The 22,379-nt window shown below is 38.3% G+C and overlaps 1 protein-coding gene across 8 annotated transcripts in view; it reads left to right on the top strand.

Moving 5' to 3' along the window:
- RBBP8 (RB binding protein 8, endonuclease) overlaps nt 1-22,379 on the top strand; it is a 106,705-nt gene that overhangs the window by 34,429 nt on the left and 49,897 nt on the right. For all 8 annotated transcript variants that reach the window (XM_008261135.4, XM_051851353.2, XM_051851350.2 and 5 more), the window contains 4 exons: nt 5,550-5,592; nt 13,691-13,786; nt 18,805-18,917; nt 21,799-21,865. In XM_008261135.4, coding sequence (XP_008259357.2) covers nt 5,550-5,592; nt 13,691-13,786; nt 18,805-18,917; nt 21,799-21,865 — 319 coding nt within the window. The remainder of the gene's footprint in view (nt 1-5,549; nt 5,593-13,690; nt 13,787-18,804; nt 18,918-21,798; nt 21,866-22,379) is intronic.

Here is a 22,379-nt window from a genome sequence, read left to right as displayed (position 1 = left end):
GCAGTGGAGGATGACCCAAGTGCTTGGGCCCTGCACCCGCATGGGCGACCAGGAGGAAGCACCTGGCTCCTGGCTTCAGATCTGTGCAGTGCGCCAGCCATAGTGGCCATTTGAGGGGTGAACCAACGGAAAAGGAAGACCTTTCTCTCTCTCTCTCTCTAACTCTGCCTGTCAAAAAAAAAAAAAAAAAAAAATTCGAAATCGTTCGAAACCTTTTGGTTTGGACCTTGCAAATTTGTTGAAGGCAGGGCTTTTTAAAAAAAACTTTAGCTCTTTGTCAGTGTTCATAGTTCCACATAAAATTAGATCCTCTGTGTGATAACATCAAAGACATGCCTAAAAGGTACTTATTTTTTTTTTAAAGGAGTAGGATCCACTTGGAGAAACTGGTATAAGAGGCTATTTAAAAGACATCAAACATGGACTTGTCTGGACATTGTAGGTTTTGAAATGTACATAGGAATCAAAATTGACTCATTACTTTTAAAGCATGTCAGTAAAAAATGAGAGAAATGTTATGAGTGGTAGTACTTGGTATATAATTCTTACTTAGATAACTAAGGAAATCTACCTGTAGAAACTTACATGCATCTGAATATCCTGATTTATATGTTTAGAGGATATTTTTGTCTTATTTAACCAAAATGTAACAAAATTAAAGCCAGAGTATGCCCTATATAAAACAGTATGTGCATTGATCACAATATAATAAGTTACATGAATTTCTTTAAAACCACAAAAGAATAAACAAAATCTTCCAACATCTCTTGAAACCAATGATATGCACACCAGATTACTTTGGGGGAAAAATTCTGGAGACATTTGTTACTGAGTTTATAGGCTTATTTTAAGGTCTGTTGTATCCAATTCATGATCATTCTCATGTCCTATGTTACTACTGTTGTGGTTAATATTAATTGTTATAGATAGTATATAATCTTTATGCTTTGAATTCAGACCTAAGATCATTTTATTAGAATTTAATAGGAATTTCAGAATTCTTTAATTTTCAAGAGTCTTAAATGTATTCGGATACAGTTTTTTTGCCTTTTAAAATCTCTTTTAGTGTCATGTTTAGTAAAAGCACAGGTTATGAAGCTGAATTTAGAATATTTACTTTTTAGAATGCCACTAATTTAATAAGAGGTCTTCTGTCCATGGCCATTTCTATCATCAATATTTAATGTATTTTCCACATCCGATAAATGTGATAATCACTTTAGTAAAGAAATAAGCAGACTTTGGGGTACGAAATTAAGACTCCTTTGAATAAATAGGAAAGTGTGGAGGCTCTAATGTGACAGGAGAAACATTTCTTGGTTCAGTTTTGGATTACTCTATTTTCTCAGATATGTAATTAAAATCTCAAAAAGAAGACATTAGCATAAGACTATAAAATTTACAATGAAAGGTATTGTATATAATCTTAATCTATAACTTAAGTGCCTTACTCATTATTAGGAATGCTGTCAGTAATGCTTTCATCTGTTTTTATTTGTATTTGCATCTCTCAATTTTTAAAATTTCTTCATTTTAAGATAATTGAATCTGAAGCAAAGTGAATGTAATGCCTTAAATATCAGTGCATCATAAACAGACAAGAATTTTCACTTTGAAATTGAAATTACTTCTTAGGCGATTATATAAATACTAGTAATAGTATTTTTAGTATGAGTTAAATTGCTTGATCTAGATATAAAGTCACCGGTTTTCAAAAAAGTACTATTAAGCTTATTTATAATTCAAAACCATAAGTAACCTTTTTTAAAGTGACCATATATAAATTAAAAACATGATTCTGTGTAGAAACTAAATGAGTTAACATAGCAGTGATTTTTGGTTTTGTGTAACATCAAATCATTGCCTCATTTCTGAGCTCTTGAATCTAGTGTGTTATAGCTACATGTATAGGCCATTGATTGTTTCATTACTCCAAAATCATATCTGAGTAGATGTAGGGTTAATTGTATTACAGTACTTGATCTTTTGAGCTCTGTTTCCTCAATAGGTGTCTCAGGTTGCCTGTGTTAAAATCCCAAATACTTTGTTGAACAGACTACCTGTTCATACAGGAGCTACATTGTTGTATAGCCTCATTCCTTCCGATGGGTGTGGAACAGGATTAAAGCACACTTTATAGGGGTTCTAATTGTAGATGCCTAATTGACTTGATGAATAGCAGATGCTAAAATTTAAACACACACATATGCATACATAATACCTGTTTCAGGACTGATCTGCATGACAGAACAAATATCTCACAGGTGTTGAATGCTTGTAAGATAAAAGAGTAGTCTTTCCTTGTTTCCCAAGAATTTTCTTCTGAAGTTTATATGGATTTTCTGTCTCATTGTTTCTTTTCTTTAAGTGGCTTATGGCAAGAATCCATTTCATCTTTGGCTGCACTTTTTACTTCTGAATGCAGACTTGAGTTTTCGAAGTCAGCCAAAACTAAAAACAGCAAAACCTGTCAACAAGTAAATTTTCACACATTTTGGGAAGGAAAGAGGAAAGAAAAAAAACTGCTGACTCTACTCTCTGGCCTAATAGGAAGACAATTTCTTCCTTTCTTAATTCTTCAAGAATAGTTTAATGCATTACTCTGAGTACTTACAAGGTCTCATGAAGTTGTCATCATCATATGAAAGAGAAGTGTCTCAGGCTGGGAATTTGACAGATGGAAATTGATTTTTTAAAATCAATCATGTTAGTTTTTAACTCAATGTTTAACAATTTCCCAAATTTCTTAGGGAAAATAGTTTTCCATAATTTAAAAAATCTTGAGGCTGGCCCTGTAGTGTAGTAGGTTAAACCTCTGCATGCAGCGCCCTCATCCCACATGGGCACTGGTTCGTGTCCCAGCTGCTCCTCTTCCTATCCTTCTCCCTGCTAATGGCTGGGAAAGCAGCACCAGATGGCCCAAATACTTGGGCCCCTGTACCCACGTTGGGTACCTGGAAGAAGCTCCTGGCTCCTGGCTTTGGAACTGCCCAGCTCCGACCATAGTGGCCATTTGGGGAATGAACCAGTGGATGGAAAACCTTTATCTCTGTCTCCCTTTCTCTATAACTCTGCCTCTCAAATAAAAGAAATAAAATCTTTTAAAAAATAATTTTATTTTGAGTTAATAGTAGACTCATATATGTAGTTGTAAGAAGTAGTACATGGGGCCAGCACTTTGGCATAGCCAATAAAGCCACCACTTGCAATGCTGGCATCCCATATGGGTGCTGATCAGGAAGCTCCTGACTCCTGGCTTCAGATTGGCCCAGCTCCATTGTTGCAGCCAGTTGGGGAGTGAACCAGCAGATTGACGATTCTCTCTCTCTCTAACTCTGCCTTTCAAATGAATAAGTAAATCTTAAATTAAAAAAAAATAGTATAAAGAGGGAAAGAGGGTGATACACATGCAAGAAGAAAAGAATAGTACAAAGAATTCTCATGTATCCACTACTCAGTTCTTCCCAGTGGGAACATCTTTTATAAGGGTATTTCAAAACATTTGTGGTTAAATGGGAATTAAAAAATAGCTATTTTGCTGCAAAACACTTTTGAGCTCCATGAATAATACACAGTTCACTTTTGTCATAATATACTTTTTCCATTAACTTTGAGAACTCATGTGCATGGATTTCAGAATCTTTTGAACCGAACTTTAAATTCCATTTTTCCTTGGACCTTTTGAAGTATCCTCATATAAGTACAGTAAATTATCACAACTAAGAAAGTGATATTGGTGCTATCTACCAGCCTTATAAAGATTCCACCAAGTTGGTTTTTTTTTTTTTTTTTAACATTCAATTTATTTATTTGAAAGGCAAAATTGGAGAGAGAGAAAAAGAGAATCTTCTGTCTACTGGTTTACTCCCCAAGTGGCTGCAGTAGCCACGGCTAGGCCAAGCCAAAGGCAAGAGCCTGGAACTCCATCCAGTTCTCCCAAGTATTAGACTATTTTCTACTGCTTTCCCAGACACATTAACAGGGAGCTGGATCAAAAGTGGAGCACCCAGGACTTGAACTGGCACTGATACGGGATGCCAGCAAAGCAAATGGTGACTTAAGACTGGGCAGCGACACTGGCCCTGATTTTACACGTACTCACTTGTGTGTGTGGTTTGCAGCTTATGCTCATTTGTGCATGTGTGTATATTTCGTTCTATTCAGTAATCACATGTAGATTCCTATAACTACCACCGGGGATCCCTCATGTCACTCATTTAAATCTCCAGATTTACCCCTCCAACCTCTGGCCTCCTATAATCTTTTCTGCATCTCTATATAATTTTCTCATTTAAAGAATGTTAAGCAGTGGTAAGCACTGTGGCACACTGGTACAATGGGTTAAGCCACTACTTGGGATGCCCACATCCCATATTGGAGCTCAGTTTGAGTCTCAGTGACTCCGGTTTCAGTCCAACACTTGCTAATAGTCCTGGGAAGCAGGGGATGGTGGCTCAAGTGCTCGAGGTACCCCTCTCATATGGGAGACCCAAATCAATTTCCTGGTTCCTAGCTTCGGCCTGATGTAGCCCTAGCTCTCTGGACATCTGTGGGCTGAACCAGCAGATAACAAATTGATCTCTGTTTCTGTTTCTCAAGTAAGTCCTTAAAAAATATCAAGAGTCTTCTAAATGTTCATGAAAAATATTTTTATTAAAAATATTGTTCATGGGGCTAGCATTGTTGTACATTACCGCCTGTGATACTGGCATCCTATATGAATGCTGGTTTGAGCACTGGCTACTCCACTTCCCTGCTCATGCATCTGGGAAAGAAGCAGAGGATGGTTCAAGTTCTTGGGCCCCTGCCACCCACACCAGAACCCAGATGGAATTCCAGACTCCTAGCGTTGGCATGGCCCTGCCCCCATCATTATGGCCATTTGGGGAGTGAGCCAGGAGTTGGAATATCTCTTTCTTTCTCTCTGCCTTTCAAATAATAAGTAAATACTTTGAAAAAAAAAGTTTTTTAAATTATGCATGGATTTCAGCTTTTCGGGCACCAAAATAGACTTATCTTTTAAGTCAATTTTTCCAGTAATTTTTTGAGGTACTCTTATACATACAGCAGATATGTTGACATAAAAACACTACTGTCCTTTGTTAAGTACTTTTCTGTAAGCAGTTGTGCTTCTAGTCTAGGACTTCCTGCCACAATCTAGTTTAATCCCTTAAGACTTGAGCTTATATAAGTACTGTTGCTCTTAGCAGATACATAGGCTGTGTCAGAACATAGACCTTCATTTACAGTGAACTTCTAATTACATGCTTTCCTCTGGTATTAGAAAGGAAATAACTCACTTTAGGTGGGGAAAGCTTCATTCTACTTGGCTATCATATAATACAGTAAAAGCAATAGTGTTGTACATATTTTGTGACCTTAGGGTACAAGTCAGGGGAATATACTCTACAAACAAATGGGACCTGGTTATTATTCAGAGGCCAGATTTAATACTGTAGAATTTGATTCATAAGTGCATTTAGATAACTGCTTTAGAAATAGTGAAATGTACAAATAAAATAATACAGTTTTTTCTTTTTATTTTTCAGGTTTACAAGTAAAAGTAACTAAACTGAAAAAGGAACGAATTTTGTAAGTATTAGTGTGTAATTCTGACTGATGTCTTATTTATAAAGTGATACTGGTGTCCTATCTAAACTCATTGTCTTATTTATAAAGAAATCAGCTTTCCTTGGTGTGAGCCTTGGATTATTGCCATTGTTCTCAAAATCTAAAGCAAAAAGAATATCTTTGTATTTTTAATTACATCTTTAATAATTGCATGTATTTATTTGTATTTTAATACATATAAAATATTTTTCAAGATGAGAACTTATCTGTTAATTCATATTATTATTATTATTAATTTATTTGAAAGCTAGAGAGGTAGACAGATCTTCCATCCACTGGTTCACTTCCCAGATACCCATAACAGTCAGGGCTGAACCAGGCCAAAGATAGGAGCCAGAGCTCAATCTGGGTCTCCTGTGTGGGTGTCACAGACCCAACTACTTGAGCCATCACCAACTGCATATAACAGGGTACACATTACAGGAAACTGGAATTAGCAGAGCAGAGACTTCAGCCCAAGCACTCTGATGTGAGATGTGGGCATCCCAAGTGGCATTGTAACTTGTAAGCCAAATGCCTGCCCCTCATTCTCATGTGTCTAACAACAGCGTTCTTTTCTCAGCTGTGTTAACACCTGGGATTCACAATAGTACCGGGAGGAGGGGAGAAGGTGAAAAGGGGAGGAAGGAAGGCGGGGGGGGGGATCTGTGTTACTGTACAAATGTTACTACCTTTGCTTCATGGCATAGACATGTAGGCTAGAAAGCTGGAGTTTCTGCTCACCCGTTAGCACATGCTTACTTGTTTTCTATGTTGTTATCTGAAAATGAAAATTGGGAAAATCTTCACACCCAGAAAGTCATATTTGGAAGTAGACTTAGATTCAGAAACATAGAATCATAAATTCTAAAATATTTTAATTAAAATTTAATTAATTTTTGATTCTTATCATTTACCAACACTTGTAAATGTTTTGCATTGTTTAAAGTATCTGTGTTCCTACCTTAAATATGTCATTTTAAACTCCCTTGGCCACAAAATTACTTTTTCCTTGGTAAAACTGTGTTTAGTTCCCACAATTGAGAGATGTTTCTTTACTTACAGAGGAAATTAAATAAGTCTTTTCTGAGTAGTAACTCTAGCATGTATATCTTATTAGTAGTATTAATTTTTCTTCTGAAAAACAAGAATAACGAGAAGTATGCTTTCACAGTAAGTATACTTTCACAAGCATACTTTCACATTGAAAGCCCCAAGTAGGGACATTCCCGGATTGTTTAATCAGTAACCCAGATCCTCAAAGACTCAGATTCTTTTCTCTGTCTCTTCTCTGCCATTATTAGTGTTCCACTTGCCCCTTAGTCTTTGTTTTCTTTAAAGATTTATTTTATTTATTTGAAAGAGTAACACAGAGAAGTACACACACATACACACACAGAGGTCCTCCATCCTTTGGTTCACTCCCCAGATGGATTCAACAGCTGGAGCTGAGCCAGTCCGAAGTCAGGAGACAGGAGCTTCTTCCGGGTTTCCCACACGGGTGCAGGGGCCAAAGCATTTGGACCATTTTCTCCCGCTTTCCCAGGCCATAGGAGAGAGCTGGATCAGAAGTAGAGCAGCCAGACTCTAAGCGATGCCCATATGGGATGCCAGCACTGCAGGCTGGGTCTTTAACCTGCTGTGCCACGGCACCAGCCCCACCATTAGTCTTGACTCACTGCAAAACGGTGAGATGACCGTCATAATTATAATCAAAACTTGCAGAACATCTATGTGCCCCCCCCCTTTTAAAGATCTATTTATTTATTTATTTGAAAGAGTTATAGAGTAGAGAAGGAGAGATAGAAATCTTCGATCTGCTGGTTTACTCACCAGACCGCCACAGTTGCCAGGGCTGGGCCAGGTCGAAGCCAGGAGCCAGGAGTTTCATCCAGATCTCCCACATGGGCCCAAGCATCTTCCACTGTTTTCCCAGGCGTATTGGCATGCAGCTGGATGGGAAGTGGAGCAGTCTGGACACAAACCAGCACTGATATGGGATTCCAACACTTCAGACAGCGGCTTAACCCACTACACCACAGTGCCAGTCTCACATGTGTCCTTTTTAATTACAGCAGTTTACCAGAAGCATCAGCCAGCATCCTTCCTCTAACTTCTGACCATAATTTTTTGGTAATATCTAAACAATATCTGCAAAGGAATCAGTATTTTTTTGGCTCAGATTAATAAAGATTCCTGCACTACTTTATATATGTATTCTAGAATTGAACAAATAAATATTTTCTGTAATGAGCACCAAGATTCTCACTGTCAGGAGAAAGGTGTTACAAATACTGAAAGGGAGAAAGCTGGAATGAACCCCATGCTGTTGAGTAGGAATTAGAGTTCCCAGTATGCACTTCTTTTTAATATAAGAAACATTAAATCACTAAACAGATTTAAAAGAATACAGAGATATGTTCATGTGTGTCAGGACATCCACATATTTCATAGGCTTGGTATGTTGAAAGGTATTAGAAGCGATGGCACTCCAGTAACTCAAATGTTGGTTTCTTAACAGTGTTCTCTAGTAAGAGGAGTCAAGGTTTTTTGGAGAAATGGCTTATTTTAGGATTAGGGCATGCAAAGTAGTTACAAGATAAGTTGGAAAACTGGAGCCAGAAAATAAGGAAATGCTCAAAAAGGGAGTGTATTTAAAGGATACAGAAGGCAACTTGGGAAAAAATTCCCAACTTCATAATCTAGGACAACTTGAGTAATGAAGTCATGCTGATAATGTTCTGCTAGTTGTGGAATGAAGGGACAGCTCTTCCTTATTAGAATTTCAGTAGTTAAATGTAGGAAGAATGCCAGTGGAAAATCACCATTTGGCAAAGATCACAACATTAACTGTTAAAAGCAAGAATCAACAATGGAGGCTAAAAAAAAGGATGACATTATGAGAAATAATATTTGCAAATTTTATAAATTATTCAGAGTTTATCCCCCACAAGATACATTATTAATTACAAAGGGAAAAACTGTAATACTTTAGCAGAGAAGCCTGGCAGACTGAGTCTTAATAAATTGAAGTTAACATTTACCTCATGACATGGTATAATAAAAAGTGTACAACATCACTTCTGTTGTAGTCTTATCAAAAATGCATAGCTTGAATTTTATTATGGGAAAACATCAAACAAACACAAACTGGAGACAGTCAGCAAAATAACTAAAAAATGCTTTCAAAGGTGTCAGGGTTATGAAAGACAAAGAAGACTGGAGAGACCATTCCAGAATGGAGGAGACATGATAGTTAAATGCAATGTTGTATCATGGGCCAGAGAAACTATATTAGAGGAGCAGTTGACAGAGTTTTTTTTTTTAAATAAGGTCTGTAGATCAGTTAGTACTATTTATCAATGTTAATTTATTGATTTTGATAATTAAACTGTAATGCCAAGTGTTAATATTTTGAGAAGCTGAGTGGTAGGTATACAAGTACTCTGTGTTCTATATTTGTATCTTATTTGTAAGTCTGAAATTACTTCCAAAATGAAACATTAAAAAAGAATACCTTCTCTCAAAGCTACTGCTGTATGTTGAAGAAAATGAACATTGATTTTAGGAAGGAATAGAAAGGAAATGACTCTTGGGTAGGCAGCCAAAACTGTTGCTGTAGTTAGGTCCTAGTACTGTGGCTCAGGGAGTACTAGCAAGTAGAACTGTTGGCGTGATTTCCTTAGATAGCATAAATTTTGTTTGCTCTGGTAGCAATAGAGATTTCAAAAAATTCTCAGCCTTTCAATACACTTTAATATTTCCTTTTGTTTATGCAAGAATCATCTGAATTACAGAAAAAAAGACTTTATGTACAAGTATGTAAATTCTCCCTATAATAAAAATGACTCCAAAAATAAATGTAATGAAATTGCATTGGTTTGGGTCAGCATTATAGCATACCAGGTAAAGCTGCCGCCTACAGCACCAGCATCCCATATGGGCACCAGTTCATGGCCTGGTTGCACCACTTCTGATCCAGCTTCCTGCTAATGGCCTAGGGAAAGCAGCAGAAGATGGCCTAAAGTGCTTGAACCCCTACCCATGTGGGAGATCTGAAAGAAGCCCATGGCTCCTGGCTTTAACCTAGCCCAGCCCTGGCCATTACAGCCATCTGGGAAGTGAGCCTTCAGAGGGAGATTCTCTCCCCATCTCTCCCTCTCTCTGTGTAACTATAACTTTCAAATAAATAAATATATCTTTAAAAGAGAGAGAAAGAGAGAAATTGCATTGGTTGAATGAGGAAATAAGATCATTTTCTTGGTTAATAGGTAAAATTTCACTTTTTTTTGTTCACTTGAAATCAAATAGGGAAATACCTTGTTTTACTCTGGAATAAGCAGATTTTCTTCGATGGGGAAAGTGTTTTCTTTGAGTGATTTGAGATTTGAAGTTAAGAAATTGCCATATTGTTTTCGACTTCATTGTTCAGATAAACCTGCTAGTGATGGTTTATACAAGCACTGTTAATCAGAAGACAAATACTGTCACTGACTTGGTAGGGTGACTTAATCAACATACCAAACAAAATAGCTAAATTGTGTGTTGGAGTTATCTTGTGAATCTCCCTTTATATATAGCAATGCTTTATAGGAGTTCTTTTTTTTTTGTTTAAAGATTTATTTTATGTATTTGAAAGATAGAGTTACAGAGAGAGGTAGAGACAGAGAGGTCTACTGTCTGCTGGTTCACTCCCCAGATGGCTGCAATGGCTGGAGCTGTGCCGATCCGAACCCAGGAGCCAAGAGCTTCTGGGTCTCCCATGTGGGTGCAGGGGCCCAAGTGCTTGGGCCATCTTCCACTGCTTTCCCAGGCAATAGCAGAGAGTTGGATCGGAAGAGGAGCAGCCGGGACTAGAACAGGAGCCTATATAGGATGCCAGCACTTCAGGCCAGGGCTTTAACCTGCTGCGCCACAGTGCCGACCCCATAGGAGTTCTTTCTAACACCAAAGGTTTGATGTTTCAGAGTTGCTTAGTGGTTAGTGTGCTCCTTATACTATACCTTGGCTCAGTATTAAATTTAATGATCTTGTAAATGCTGGATTACCAACCACTGATTAGAGTGACTCCCCTAAAGGAGAAGTCAAATGCTGCTCACTTTTTTTTTTTTTTTTTTTTTTTTTTGACAGGCAGAGTTAGTGAGAGAGAGAGAGAAAAAGGTCTTCCTTCCATTGGTTCATCCCCCAAATGGCCACTACAGCCGGTGTGCTGTGCCGATCCGAAGCTAGGAGCCAGGTGCTTCCTCCTGGTCTCCCATGTGGGTGCAGGGCCCAAGGACCTGGGCCATCCTCCACTGCCTTCCCAGGCCACAGCTGCTCACTTTTTAAGAAGCAGTACTAAAACCCAGAAATTATTGTGTTTGCCATTTGACTATATAGTTTAAAGCCAAATTCACTAAATGTTCTTGAAGAAAATTGATTTTATTAAAATGGATCCCTCACATAAGGCTAATAATTTTAAGTATTACTATTTTAATGGTAGTGTATATCCATAAAATTCATTTTATCTTAGCTTGAATCAGAATCATTTCCCTGAAGATTAAGTAATTTAGAAATGATCTAGATTTGCTCTTTTTATACCCAATGTTTTATATAAAATGTATTACTCTACAACTATACCATGCGAAAAAGGTAAAATCCAGTTAAAAAAGGTAAAATTTGTAGATGAATGTTGAATAATTACTTTCTCAGAAGTAGTAGTAGGCTTAGCCTACTATACCACAGCACTGGCCCCAGGTTGAATGTTTTTAAAGCACAGTAAGTTGCTAAGTTCCCTTTTATTTCACTATTCCTGTTTTACTACATAGTGGAACCAGGAAATTGGGCTTACCTATATCACCATAATCTCCATTTCCCAGTAAATTTTACAGTATACAGTTAGGATGCAGTAACAGTTATGATGTTGTATCTCCATGTTTTTAGAATAGGTGTATTTGTAAGATATCCCAGTCCTTAGGAATTCTCAACTGGAAGGAGCAGTTTAGTAACTGGGTTGTGTGTGTGTATGTAAACTATCACAGTCCTTAGGAATTCCCACCTGGAAAAAGAAGTTATAAAAGGAATCAGTAACTATACTATTTGTTCAACACTTACTTGTTTCAGATTTGTATTCTGATGTATTTTACAAGTTGTCTGTGTACATAACTAATGTTTTTTCATGAATTCATTTGACTGTTGAATATTGTGAGATTATTTAGAAAGTTATCCTTGAGTCTGGTCTGCCAGATCCTTTTATTTTTATTTTTATAAGATGTCTTTATTTGTTTATTTGAAAGGCAGAGTGACAGAGAAAAGAGACAGAACAAGAATAAGGGGTGTGGGCTGATATTGTGGCACAGCAGGTTAAGCTGTGATGACAGCATCACATATGGTGGGTGCACGTTTGAGGCCTGGCTCCTCTGGTGTGGATTCAGCTCTTTGCTAATGAGCACAAACCAGCACTATGATATGGAATATGAGTGTTGAATATGGCGGTTTAACCTGATGTGCCACAGCATTCAGCCTCTGCCAGATTGTTTTCACCTGTTTAATCAGTGATCACAGATAACATATACCAATCAGTATCCATTATTTATCAACTGTTTTGACTGTCACTGGTCAGGTTTTTTTTGTTTGTTTGTTTGTTTTGACAGGCAGAGTTAGAGAGAAAGGTCTTCCTTTTTCCATTGGTTCACCCCACAAGTGGCGCTACAGCCGGCGCGTTGTAGCCAGCGCATTGCGCCTATCCGAAGCCAGGAGCCAGGTGCTTTTCCTGGTCTTCCATGTGGGTGCAGGGCCCAAGGACCTGGGCCATCTTCCACTGCACTTCTGGGCACAGCAGAGAGCTGGACTGGAAGAGGAGCAACCGGGACAGAATCTTGTGCCCCAACCGGGACTAGAACCCCGGGTGCTGGCGCCACAGGTGGAGGATTAGCCTAGTGAGCCACGGTGCCGGCCTGTCTTACTGGTCAGTTAATGAATCTGATCATTCTGTTTATATCAGCCTTACTTAAAGAAAAATAATCCTTATATTTTCTACTGAGGATATAACAAAGGTGATATCTACCAAATTCAACCATCCAAGTACTTAGTAAGTATTTAGTACTTGGTAGTACTTACTAAGAAAATTCACTTATTAGTGACTAAGAAATTTAGCAATTCTGAAGTATGGCCTAATCCCCTACAAATAAAACCTTGTTTTCTTTTATATTATTTTTTAAATTAAGGGGTTTAAAGAATTTAAAAAAAAATCGTGCATTTGTGCAGGACTGTTTTCATATCTTTGATTTCTTATTATTAATTGGGTAGTAAATAAATGAGTAAAGGTGGGGCCAGCAGTGTGGCTCAGTAGGTTAATCCGCTGCCTGTAGCACTGGCATCTCATATGGGTACCAGTTCAAGTCCCATCCACTCCACTTCTGATGCCTCTCTGTTAATGGCCTGGGAAAGCAGTAAAAGATAGCCCAAATGCTCGGGCCCCTGCACTCACGTAGGATACCTGGAAGAAGGTCTTGGTTCCTGGCTTCCGAACTGCCCAGCTCTGGCCATTGTGGCCTCTGGGGAGTGAACCAGTGGATGGAAGATACTCTCTGTCCCTCTCTCTGTAACTCTGCCTCTCAAATAAATGAATAAATCTTAAAAAAAGTATGTATGTGTGTGTGTGTATATATATATATATATGTATACTAATGCCTTTTTTAAAAACTGAGTAAAGATACCTTATTTACATGAACAATTGACCAAAAAAAAAAAAAAAAAGTAATGTAACAGTAAGCATACATTTTGAAGTTCATTTTGACAAAGTTGATTTTTTTGGCCGACCCAGAATCTACTCCTTCCTGTGTGTCCCAGCATCATATACTGAATGCCTGGCACTTAACAGTAGTACTTCCATTATACATAAAAGCACTGCAGAGCAAATTCTAGTGTGATTTTCACTCTGATTAACAAGATATTCAAACCTCACTTTTTAAGTTGCTGTATTTTGATGGAAGAAATCCATGATATATAAGTGGTAAGACCAAACTTTGAAGTTCTGATTAGAGTATTACCCTTTTAGAGTATTTTTACCTAGAAAACTTCTATATTTCTTGACCTTTAGAGATGCACAAAGACTGGAAGAGTTCTTCACCAAAAATCAACAGCTGAGAGAGCAACAGAAAGTCCTTCAGGAAACCATTAAAGTTTTAGAAGATCGGTGAGTCTGGTTCTTGGGTCTTGAGTAAGAGGTGTTTTTCCCCTCAATAGTAATCACTATATAATCAGCTCTGGGATTAAAAGTGATCTTGTAACACCTGCCCCTTCATAGATACTATTTAAAAAAAAGATTTACTTGTTCATTTATTTCAACAACAGAGCAACAGAGACAGAAAAAGAGATATTCCACCTACTGGTTCACTTTCTCATGCTTGCAATAGCCAGGGCTGGGCCAGTAACCAAAAACTCCATCCTGATCTCCCACATGGGTAGCAGGGACCTGAGTACTTGGGCCATCATCTGCTGCAGTTCCTGGATGCATTAGCAGGAATATGGATTGGAAACAGAGTAGCCAGGACACAAACTGGCACTCCAACATGAGGTGTGGGCACCACAGTGCTGGCCCCCATATATATTATTAAGAGAGGCAGCTGAGAGGAAAAACTGGAGGTAATACAGAAGTTAGGGAATTTTGCTTCATTTTATAACTGTCTAACCAGTGACATTTTAAAACTCCTCCTACATTTGAAGTTTTTATTTTAGTTCTTGTGTTTGACCATTGAACCTTTGTTTGTATTTAGGTCTTGTTTTCATGGTCCTTTACCTCTCAGTTATGTCCCTGAACTATATTAGAGGAAGCTACTGATGTTTTTACCCTTCCCTGAATCACTGTTCCTCTGCCCTGAATCAGTGGAGCCTTTACAGTATGACTGTTGTGAAGGGTGATGATAGTTACATTCTATATTTTTTCTTTTTCTTAGATTTTATGTATTTATTTGAGAGAGAGAGAGAAAGAGAGTTAAAGGCAGAGGCAGAGAGAAAGGTCTTCCATCTGCTGGTTCACTCCCCAAATCGCCACAAAGGCCGGAGCTGGGCTGATCCGAAGCCAGAAGCCAGGAACTTCTTCTGGGTCTCCCATACGGGTACAGGGGCCCAAGGACTTGGGCCATCTTCCACTGCTTTCCCAGGCCATAGCAGAGAGCTGAATCGGAAGAGGAGCAGCCGGGACACGAACCAGCGCCTATGTGGGATGCCAGCATGGCAGTTGGAGGCTTAGCTACTGCGCCACAGCACTGGCCCCATTACATTCTTTTTTGTTACAAGATTTCAGTCTTTTGTATTTTAAGTTAATTGTAGACTTTGTAAAATAGTAAACAGTGTGTTTGCTCTTATTTTAATCAACTGTGTAAGTATTCACTGTGGAGTAAGGATTACATTTCTTTCTCTATTGTGTCCATGTTTTGACTTCTCTGGCCACTGAAGGACAGTGTTTCTATTTTCCAGGTCAAATACATTCTTTTCTACTTCCTCCTCAGGCAGTTGCTTAAATCAGCCCATAATTATAACAACTTATTGTTTTGTTTTTCCTAGTATTTCTGACTACCTTTTAAAATACTGAGACAAGAACTATATTTTCCTTACTACATTATATTTTTTTAAAAATATTTATTTATTTGTTTGAAAGTTAAACAGAGAGAGAAGGAAAGGCAGAGAGAGAGGTCTTCCATCCTCTGGTTCACTTCCGTCGCTGGTTCACTCCCTAATTGGCCATAACAACCAGAGCTATACCAATCCAAAGCAAGGAGCCAGGAGCTTCATCCGGATCTTCCGATGCAGTTGCAGGGGCCCAAGGACTTGGGCCATCCTCTACTGCTTTCCCAGACCATAATAGAGAGTCAGAAATAGAGCAGCTGGGACTTGAACCGGTGCCCACTGGGGATGCCAGGCACTGCGGGCAGCGGCTTTACCGGCTACGCCACAGCGCCGACCCCTCCTTACTACATTATTAATATTACTTAATGTTTTAATTATTCTACCATTATTATCTTTTTTTGTTGTAATTCTTTTTTTTCTTGGACATATAACTTCTTGGGCTGAAAAACTTTCAATACTAATTTGGACCATTCTGAATTTTCCTTCATTGGCTCTCTGCATTAATTCCATTATTTCTTTTACCTTATTTTAGACAGTTAACATTTATGGAACTCCTGCATTGTGCTAGGCACTGTTTTATTCCTTGAGGATACACTAGTTAACATGGTCAATAAAACCTGGACCTGTTTTACCTTTCTTTTTTTTTTTTTTTTTTTCATGCTCATTCTGTTATAACTCACTCTCAAGTGCCTGCTGAGAATGAGCAAACAGGAAGTAAATTTTCAGAGTTCTTGTACGCCTGACAGTGATTGTATTTGATGATTGCATGTAGTTGGTATTTTGGCTGTAAATTTCTGGGATCAAAATAGTTTTCCCTCAAAACTCTAAAGGCTTTTTCTCATTGTCTGTTAGTATTCTAGTTCTGGTAAGATGTCATGTCATTCTAATTTTCATTCCACTATAGGTAACAGATATTTTTTACCTTTCTGGAATTTAAGATGTTTTTATCCATAATGTGTGTGTGTGTGTGTGTGTGTGTGTGTGTGTATGTGTTTGTTTCCTTCATTGTGTTACACACTTAACCCACTAACCTGCAGACTGTTGTTTCCTAAAGTCTGACAATTTGTTTCCTTTTACTGTGTCTCTTCCTTTTTTTGTGGTCTCCTTCTGGAGTACTTAGTCATAAATTGATTCTCTGTTATCTTTTCTCTCATTTTCTGTTTATTTTCTTCCATGTTCTGAGAGACTTCCTGTTTTCCAACGCTGCCTGTTGGAGTTATTTTGATAATCTCATGTTTAATGTTAAAGAAATTTGATATTGTGTGTATGTGTGTCCCAAAATATAAATTGTTGAGTTACTCGTCCTTTATATAATATAAAATACCCATGAGTGTGCCTTATACAAGTATGTTCATTGATGACTGAACATGAACTGTGCTGTCATGAATGACATAATTTTTCAAAATTGTAAGTAGGAACAGTTCTGACAAAGTAGTCATATTTGTTTAACAATCAGAGTTTAACTAGTTTAATCAAAGCACCTATTTTAACTTTTAAAATTATTTTGTATGTGTGATCAGTAGTCAGCAAGAAATACAGATAAATGAATGATAAAAAGGAAATGATTATGTAGCTAGAGGATCAGCATCCATATCAGATACCTGTTGGTCTTCTGTTAACTCTTCTCTTAGCTCTGAGTTTAAGCCAAAATCACCTGCATTCTTAGAGTATAGGAGAGAATGTATTGGCATGATCATTTCTTTAAACATACTTCTGGTACATGTCACATTGTTTTTAGGTTTGTTCTGTCTGTTAGAATTTTATGTGAGAATGGAAATGTTCTACGTCTACACTAATAAGGTAGCAGCTAGAGACGTGTGGCTATTGGAGCACTTCAGTGCAACTGGAGGAGCGCCTTTTTATTTTTTTAAAAATTTTTTAAATTTATTTGACAGATAGAGTTAGATAGTGAGAGAGAGACAAGAGAGAAAGGTCTTCCTTCCATTGGTTCACCCCCAAAATGGCTGCTACGGCCAGTGCTGCGCCAATCCGAAGCCAGGAGCCAGGTTCTTCCTCCTGGTCTCCCATGCGGGTGTAGGGCCCAAGCACTTAGACCATCCTCCACTGCCCTCCCGGGCCGCAGAGGAGAGCTGGACCGGAAGAGGAGCAACCGGGACTAGAACCCCGCCGCCCATATGGGATGCTGGCGCCACAGGCGGAGGATCAACCAAGTGCGCCAGCGCACCAGCCCCAAGATAATTCTTAATAACATTCAGAATATACCTTTCTTTTCTTCCCTTGCTCCACATCCCTTCATGCAATATATGTATTGCCTTCTTCTCTTTAGTACTCACAAATTATTAGTAAAAAAATTTGTAATCTATTTTTACATAATAATACATTTTGAATTTTTACTAAGGTTGGTTCTTGATGCTGAGAGGAGCATATGAGGTTACTTTTTTTTAATTTATTTATTTGAAAGGCAGAGAGAGTTACAGAGCGGCATATGCCATGGCAGAGAACTGGATCAGAATTGGATGGGCTGGCACTGTGGAGTAGCAGGTAAAGCTGCTGCCTGCAGTGCTGGCATCCCATATGGGCGCTAGTTCGAGTCTCGCCGCTCCACATCCAGTGCAGCTCTCTGCTATGGCTTGGGAAAGCAGTATAATATGGCCCAAGTGCTTAGGCCCCTGCACCCGCATGGGATACCCAAAAGAAGCTCCTGGCTCCTGACTTTGGATTGGCACAGCTCTGGCCATTGCAGCCAATTGGGGAGTGAACCAACGGATGGAAGACCGCTGTATCTTTGCCTCTCCTCCTTCTCTCTCTCTGTAACTCTGACTTTCAAATAAATAAGTAAGTCTTAAAAAAAAAAAAAAAATTGGAGCAGCTGGGTCTCAAACCAGCGCACATATGGTTTGCTGGCAGTGCAGGAGGTGGCTTTACCCTCTGTGCCACAGTACTGACTTCCAAGATGACATCTTTATTCCTTCATATTTCCTGACCTTTAATGTTTATTCAAGAAATAAGACATTTTTGAATACTTACTGTCATATGCTATACTGAGCAAAGTGGCTACGAACTTGGTTAAGATATAATTTGGTCTCTTGGTATGGGACTAGGGTTCATGTGCTGACCTTAATAAATAAAAGCAACTTCAGTTCCTTTAATAAATTTCCTTGGAGTTTAAAATTGGCAGATTTTTACACAGTTTCACTCAGAATTGCACTCTCTAGAAAATGGTTTCATAGCCTGATTTCAGCATATCTAAGACTATAACTACAAAACTCAATTAATCTAGTTGATTCTCACTATATTTATCAGGTCAATTCTTAAGATCTTCATAAAGTATAAAAATGTCAGAGTACAAATGTAAGTTGAATATCCCTAATTCAAAAACCAGAAATCTGAAATACTCCAAAGTCTGAAACTCTCACTCATAGTTTTGGCTTTAGGAGGATTTCAGATTTTAGATTTTCATTTAGGGATGCTCAACCAGTAAACATCTGTACAAATATGCTTAAGTTCAGAAACACCGCAGAATCTGAAAGCTTTCTGGTCCTAAGCATTTCTGGTAAGGGATACTCAGCCTGTGTTGGGAAATGTCTTTTAATTTAAGAAAAATGTTTTGTTTTGGTTTCATAGGTTAAGAGCAGGATTATGTGATCGCTGTGCAGTAACTGAAGAACATATGAGGAAAAAACAGCAAGAATTTGAAAATATCCGACAACAGAATCTTAAACTTATTACAGAGCTTAGTGAGTTCCTTTCAGTTATTAAGTATTTAAAAATTAATATGTTGTTAAAATCTATTAGTAAATTGGTTGTAATCAAATGGATTGTTTCCGTATCCTTTTCCTTATTTAGGTAACAGTTCGAATGTTCCTTTTTCCCTATTTGTAGATCTAATCTCCTGCTTTAGTAACTAGTAGGCTTCAGAAAGGTTGTCTAAATACTGTCCACATTGGCCTTGCAGTCTCACCAGTTCTCAGACAAGAAACAGATATCCTTTGGACATGTCCATGTCCTGCTTTGGTTTATATCATTATTTCAGGTAATTTGATTACCTAGTCAAATTAAATACAAAGCAAACAATTTTATAAAGATGTATGCTTTTTGGTTTTCATAATATACAATTATAAATGTACTGTTTTCAGTTTATTCTCCTTACCCACTTAATCTAGGGTTTTCTTACAATACATTACCTGGTTTACCCATAAGTAGTGTACAACCAACATGTCAGAAATCAAATTAGCTATCTTCTTTTCCAAACTAATTCCGTATTTTGACTTTACTATTTTTTTTAGCTATGTTGCTATCGTTTGGTTATGTAAGCAAGAATTTATAACCACATGCTTGTTACTTTAGAAAGAAATAAGAAAAAAAATATAATCTCAATGTGCCCAGCAGTGACTGCTGTTAGCAGCCTGTATGTGTCTTTCCAGATGCAGGTTTGTTTTTCTGTTTATCTCTGTCCTTCATTTTACCTCCCCCAGTCCTTTCTCTTTTACCTTGATTTATTTTTTTTTTTTTTACATTTATGTATTTGAAAGGCAGAGTGATAGAGACACACACAGAGATCTATATATATGTATATGCTGGTTCACTCACCAAATGGCCGCAGTGGCTGCGACTGGACCATGATAAAGCCATGAACCAGGAGCTTCATCTGGATCTCCCACGTGGGTGCAGAGGCCCAAGGACTTGAGCCATTTTCCATTGCTTTCCCAGGTGCATTACCAGCGAGATGGATCAGAAGTGGAGTCGTAGGGTCTCAAACTGGTACCTATATGGGCTTTTGGCATTACAGGCAGCAGCTTAACCCATTACACAACAATGCCAGCCCCTCTTAAAATTTTTTTTTAATTTATTTATTCATTGGAAAGAGAGATCTTCCATCTTGTAGTTCACTCCTCAAATGCCCACAATAGCCAGGGCTTGGCCAGGCCAAAGCCAAGACCCTGTAACTTAGTATGATGCTACATGGGTGGCAGGCATCACCTGCTACCTCCAGGTTATGCACTACAGGAAGCTGGATCTAAAGTGGAACTGCCACTCAAACCCAGGCATTGTGTTACAGGCTGCTAGTATCCCAGGCGGTATTTTAATCACTGCCAAAGGCCTGCCACTGCCTTTTTTTTTTTTTTTTTTTTTTTAATCACTTCTAGCACATTCATGGGGGAGTCTGTTCCTTTGACTCCATTGCAGGGGTTCAGGCCTACACTGGAGATCTCAAGTTCAGCCCTTCCAACGTAAGTGCAGTGCGTACTTCCAACATCTGCTCACTTACACTGCTCAGGTTTTGGCTCATGGTTTTGTTTTGGTTGAGCCTTTGAAAAAATATTCCTAATGTTAGTTATACTTAATAAAAGGTATTTTTCCTATATTAAAATTATTTATCCAGAAGCGAATTCTTTTTAACTAGTTTTAAACCATTTTTAAACGTTAATAGTTTTATATCTCTTAATTTGATTTTCTTAAATGCAGTCTTAGCCTCAGGGAGAAGCCTTTTTGCTGATAATAAAAGTAAAAAATTGAAATTCTGATTTATAGGGGCCCTCCAGTGGCGCAATGAGAGGGATAAGGACCCCTGGCTGGAGAGGTTTTCTGTAGGGCAGATGGATAGTTTGTGGTACATCATATCAGCATTGATAAGACTTGTGGACTTCAGTGGAAATTGTAGTTTCAAATTGGGTTTCCGCTTTATAAATTAAATAAGGATGAATAGGAAAATTTAATGGTGATAGATTCAAATAGTTCATTACTTCAATGTATATATTTATATTACTGATATTGTAATTTTAAATAAAACATGGAGCATGATTAAAGCAGAAAATTTGACTTTATGAATTTGCTTATGTTATAAAAATTATACTGATATTCAGTGTTATATTATTTTTATGATTGAATTTCAAGATAAATCTCTCACTAAAATGATATTTGGAGGCAGACAACTGGCCTAGCAGTTAAGATGCCTGCATCCTATATGGGAGTGCCAGAGATCAATACCCAGCTCAATTTCTGAATCTAGTTTCCTGCTAATGCAGACCCTAGGAAGCAGTAGTGATGGTTTAAGTGGTTGGGTCTTTGCCATCCATATGGGAGACCTGGATTGAATTCCTAACTACTGGCTTCAACCTGGCCCAGCTTTGACTGTTACGGGCCTTTGGGGAGTGAACCAACAGAAAAGAGCTCGCTCTCTGTTTCTGTTTCTCTTTTTCTCCCTTCCCCCTTTACCTCTCCATTTTCCTCTTCAAGAAGTAGAAAATAATTTTATATATAAATTAAAAGAACTTAATAATATAAATAATTGAACTTATTGATAGAAATTAATAGAACTTAGTGATCAGATTAGAATGCTTTGTTTTCAGTATGAATAATTAGGCTATACTCCTTAGTATATGAAGTGCTCTCTTTTTTTCCCACAAGCGTTACATAAATTATCAGTTAGCTATATGGAACTGGAACAGTATGAGTGATCACTGCCTAGGAACAAATTATTTTTGCACAGTAATGTTAACCCTGTACAACATGACATGAAAATCCTTATTTCTTTATAAATGTTGACATTTTATTTAAAACTATTGATATAGATGTTAATGTAGCTATTTTATGTACCTTTTTCACATTGTTTTTAAGTGAATGAAAAGAATATTCTCCAGGAAGAAAATAAAAAGCTTTTGGAACAACTACAACAGAAAATTGAGTGAGTATTTTTCCTGAATTGTAGTGCAGGATATTTCTGCCCAACCTTCTTTATTTTATGTCGCTCCCCCTCTTCGTGGAGGAACGACACTAAACCCTGCCTAGGCTTCATATCCGAGTCACGGCACCATTATGTCGCTCCCCCTCTTCGTGGAGGAACGACACAGGACCCTGCGCTGTTCTTTTGTCTGCTCGGCCCTCCCCGGGTTTGCTGCTGGTTCTTCCCGGGTTGGCTACTATCCCTTCCACCTCCGTGGAAGGGCAGTTCCCCCTGGCCACATTCCCCACTTCCGCAGGGGAGCGGCACACCGCCGGCCGGCTTTCTCGGGGGCTGCACGGGTGTTCCTTCAGCTAGATGTTCCCCATAGATGTTCCCCGGTGCATGTCGTCTCTCTCCTCCTTTATAGTCCTCCTCCGCCAATCCTAACTCGGCTGCCCACACGCCGAGTACGCTGCTCTCCAATCAGGAGCAAGTCCTACAGTTAATTGGTTGAACTGGAGGCAGCTGTGCGGAA

Source organism: Oryctolagus cuniculus, chromosome 10 (assembly GCF_964237555.1).
Source record: "Oryctolagus cuniculus chromosome 10, mOryCun1.1, whole genome shotgun sequence".
NCBI classification, from domain to species: domain Eukaryota; kingdom Metazoa; phylum Chordata; class Mammalia; order Lagomorpha; family Leporidae; genus Oryctolagus; species Oryctolagus cuniculus.
The sequence above is the reverse complement of the archived record's forward strand: the minus strand, read 5'-3'. Positions and strand labels throughout refer to the sequence as shown.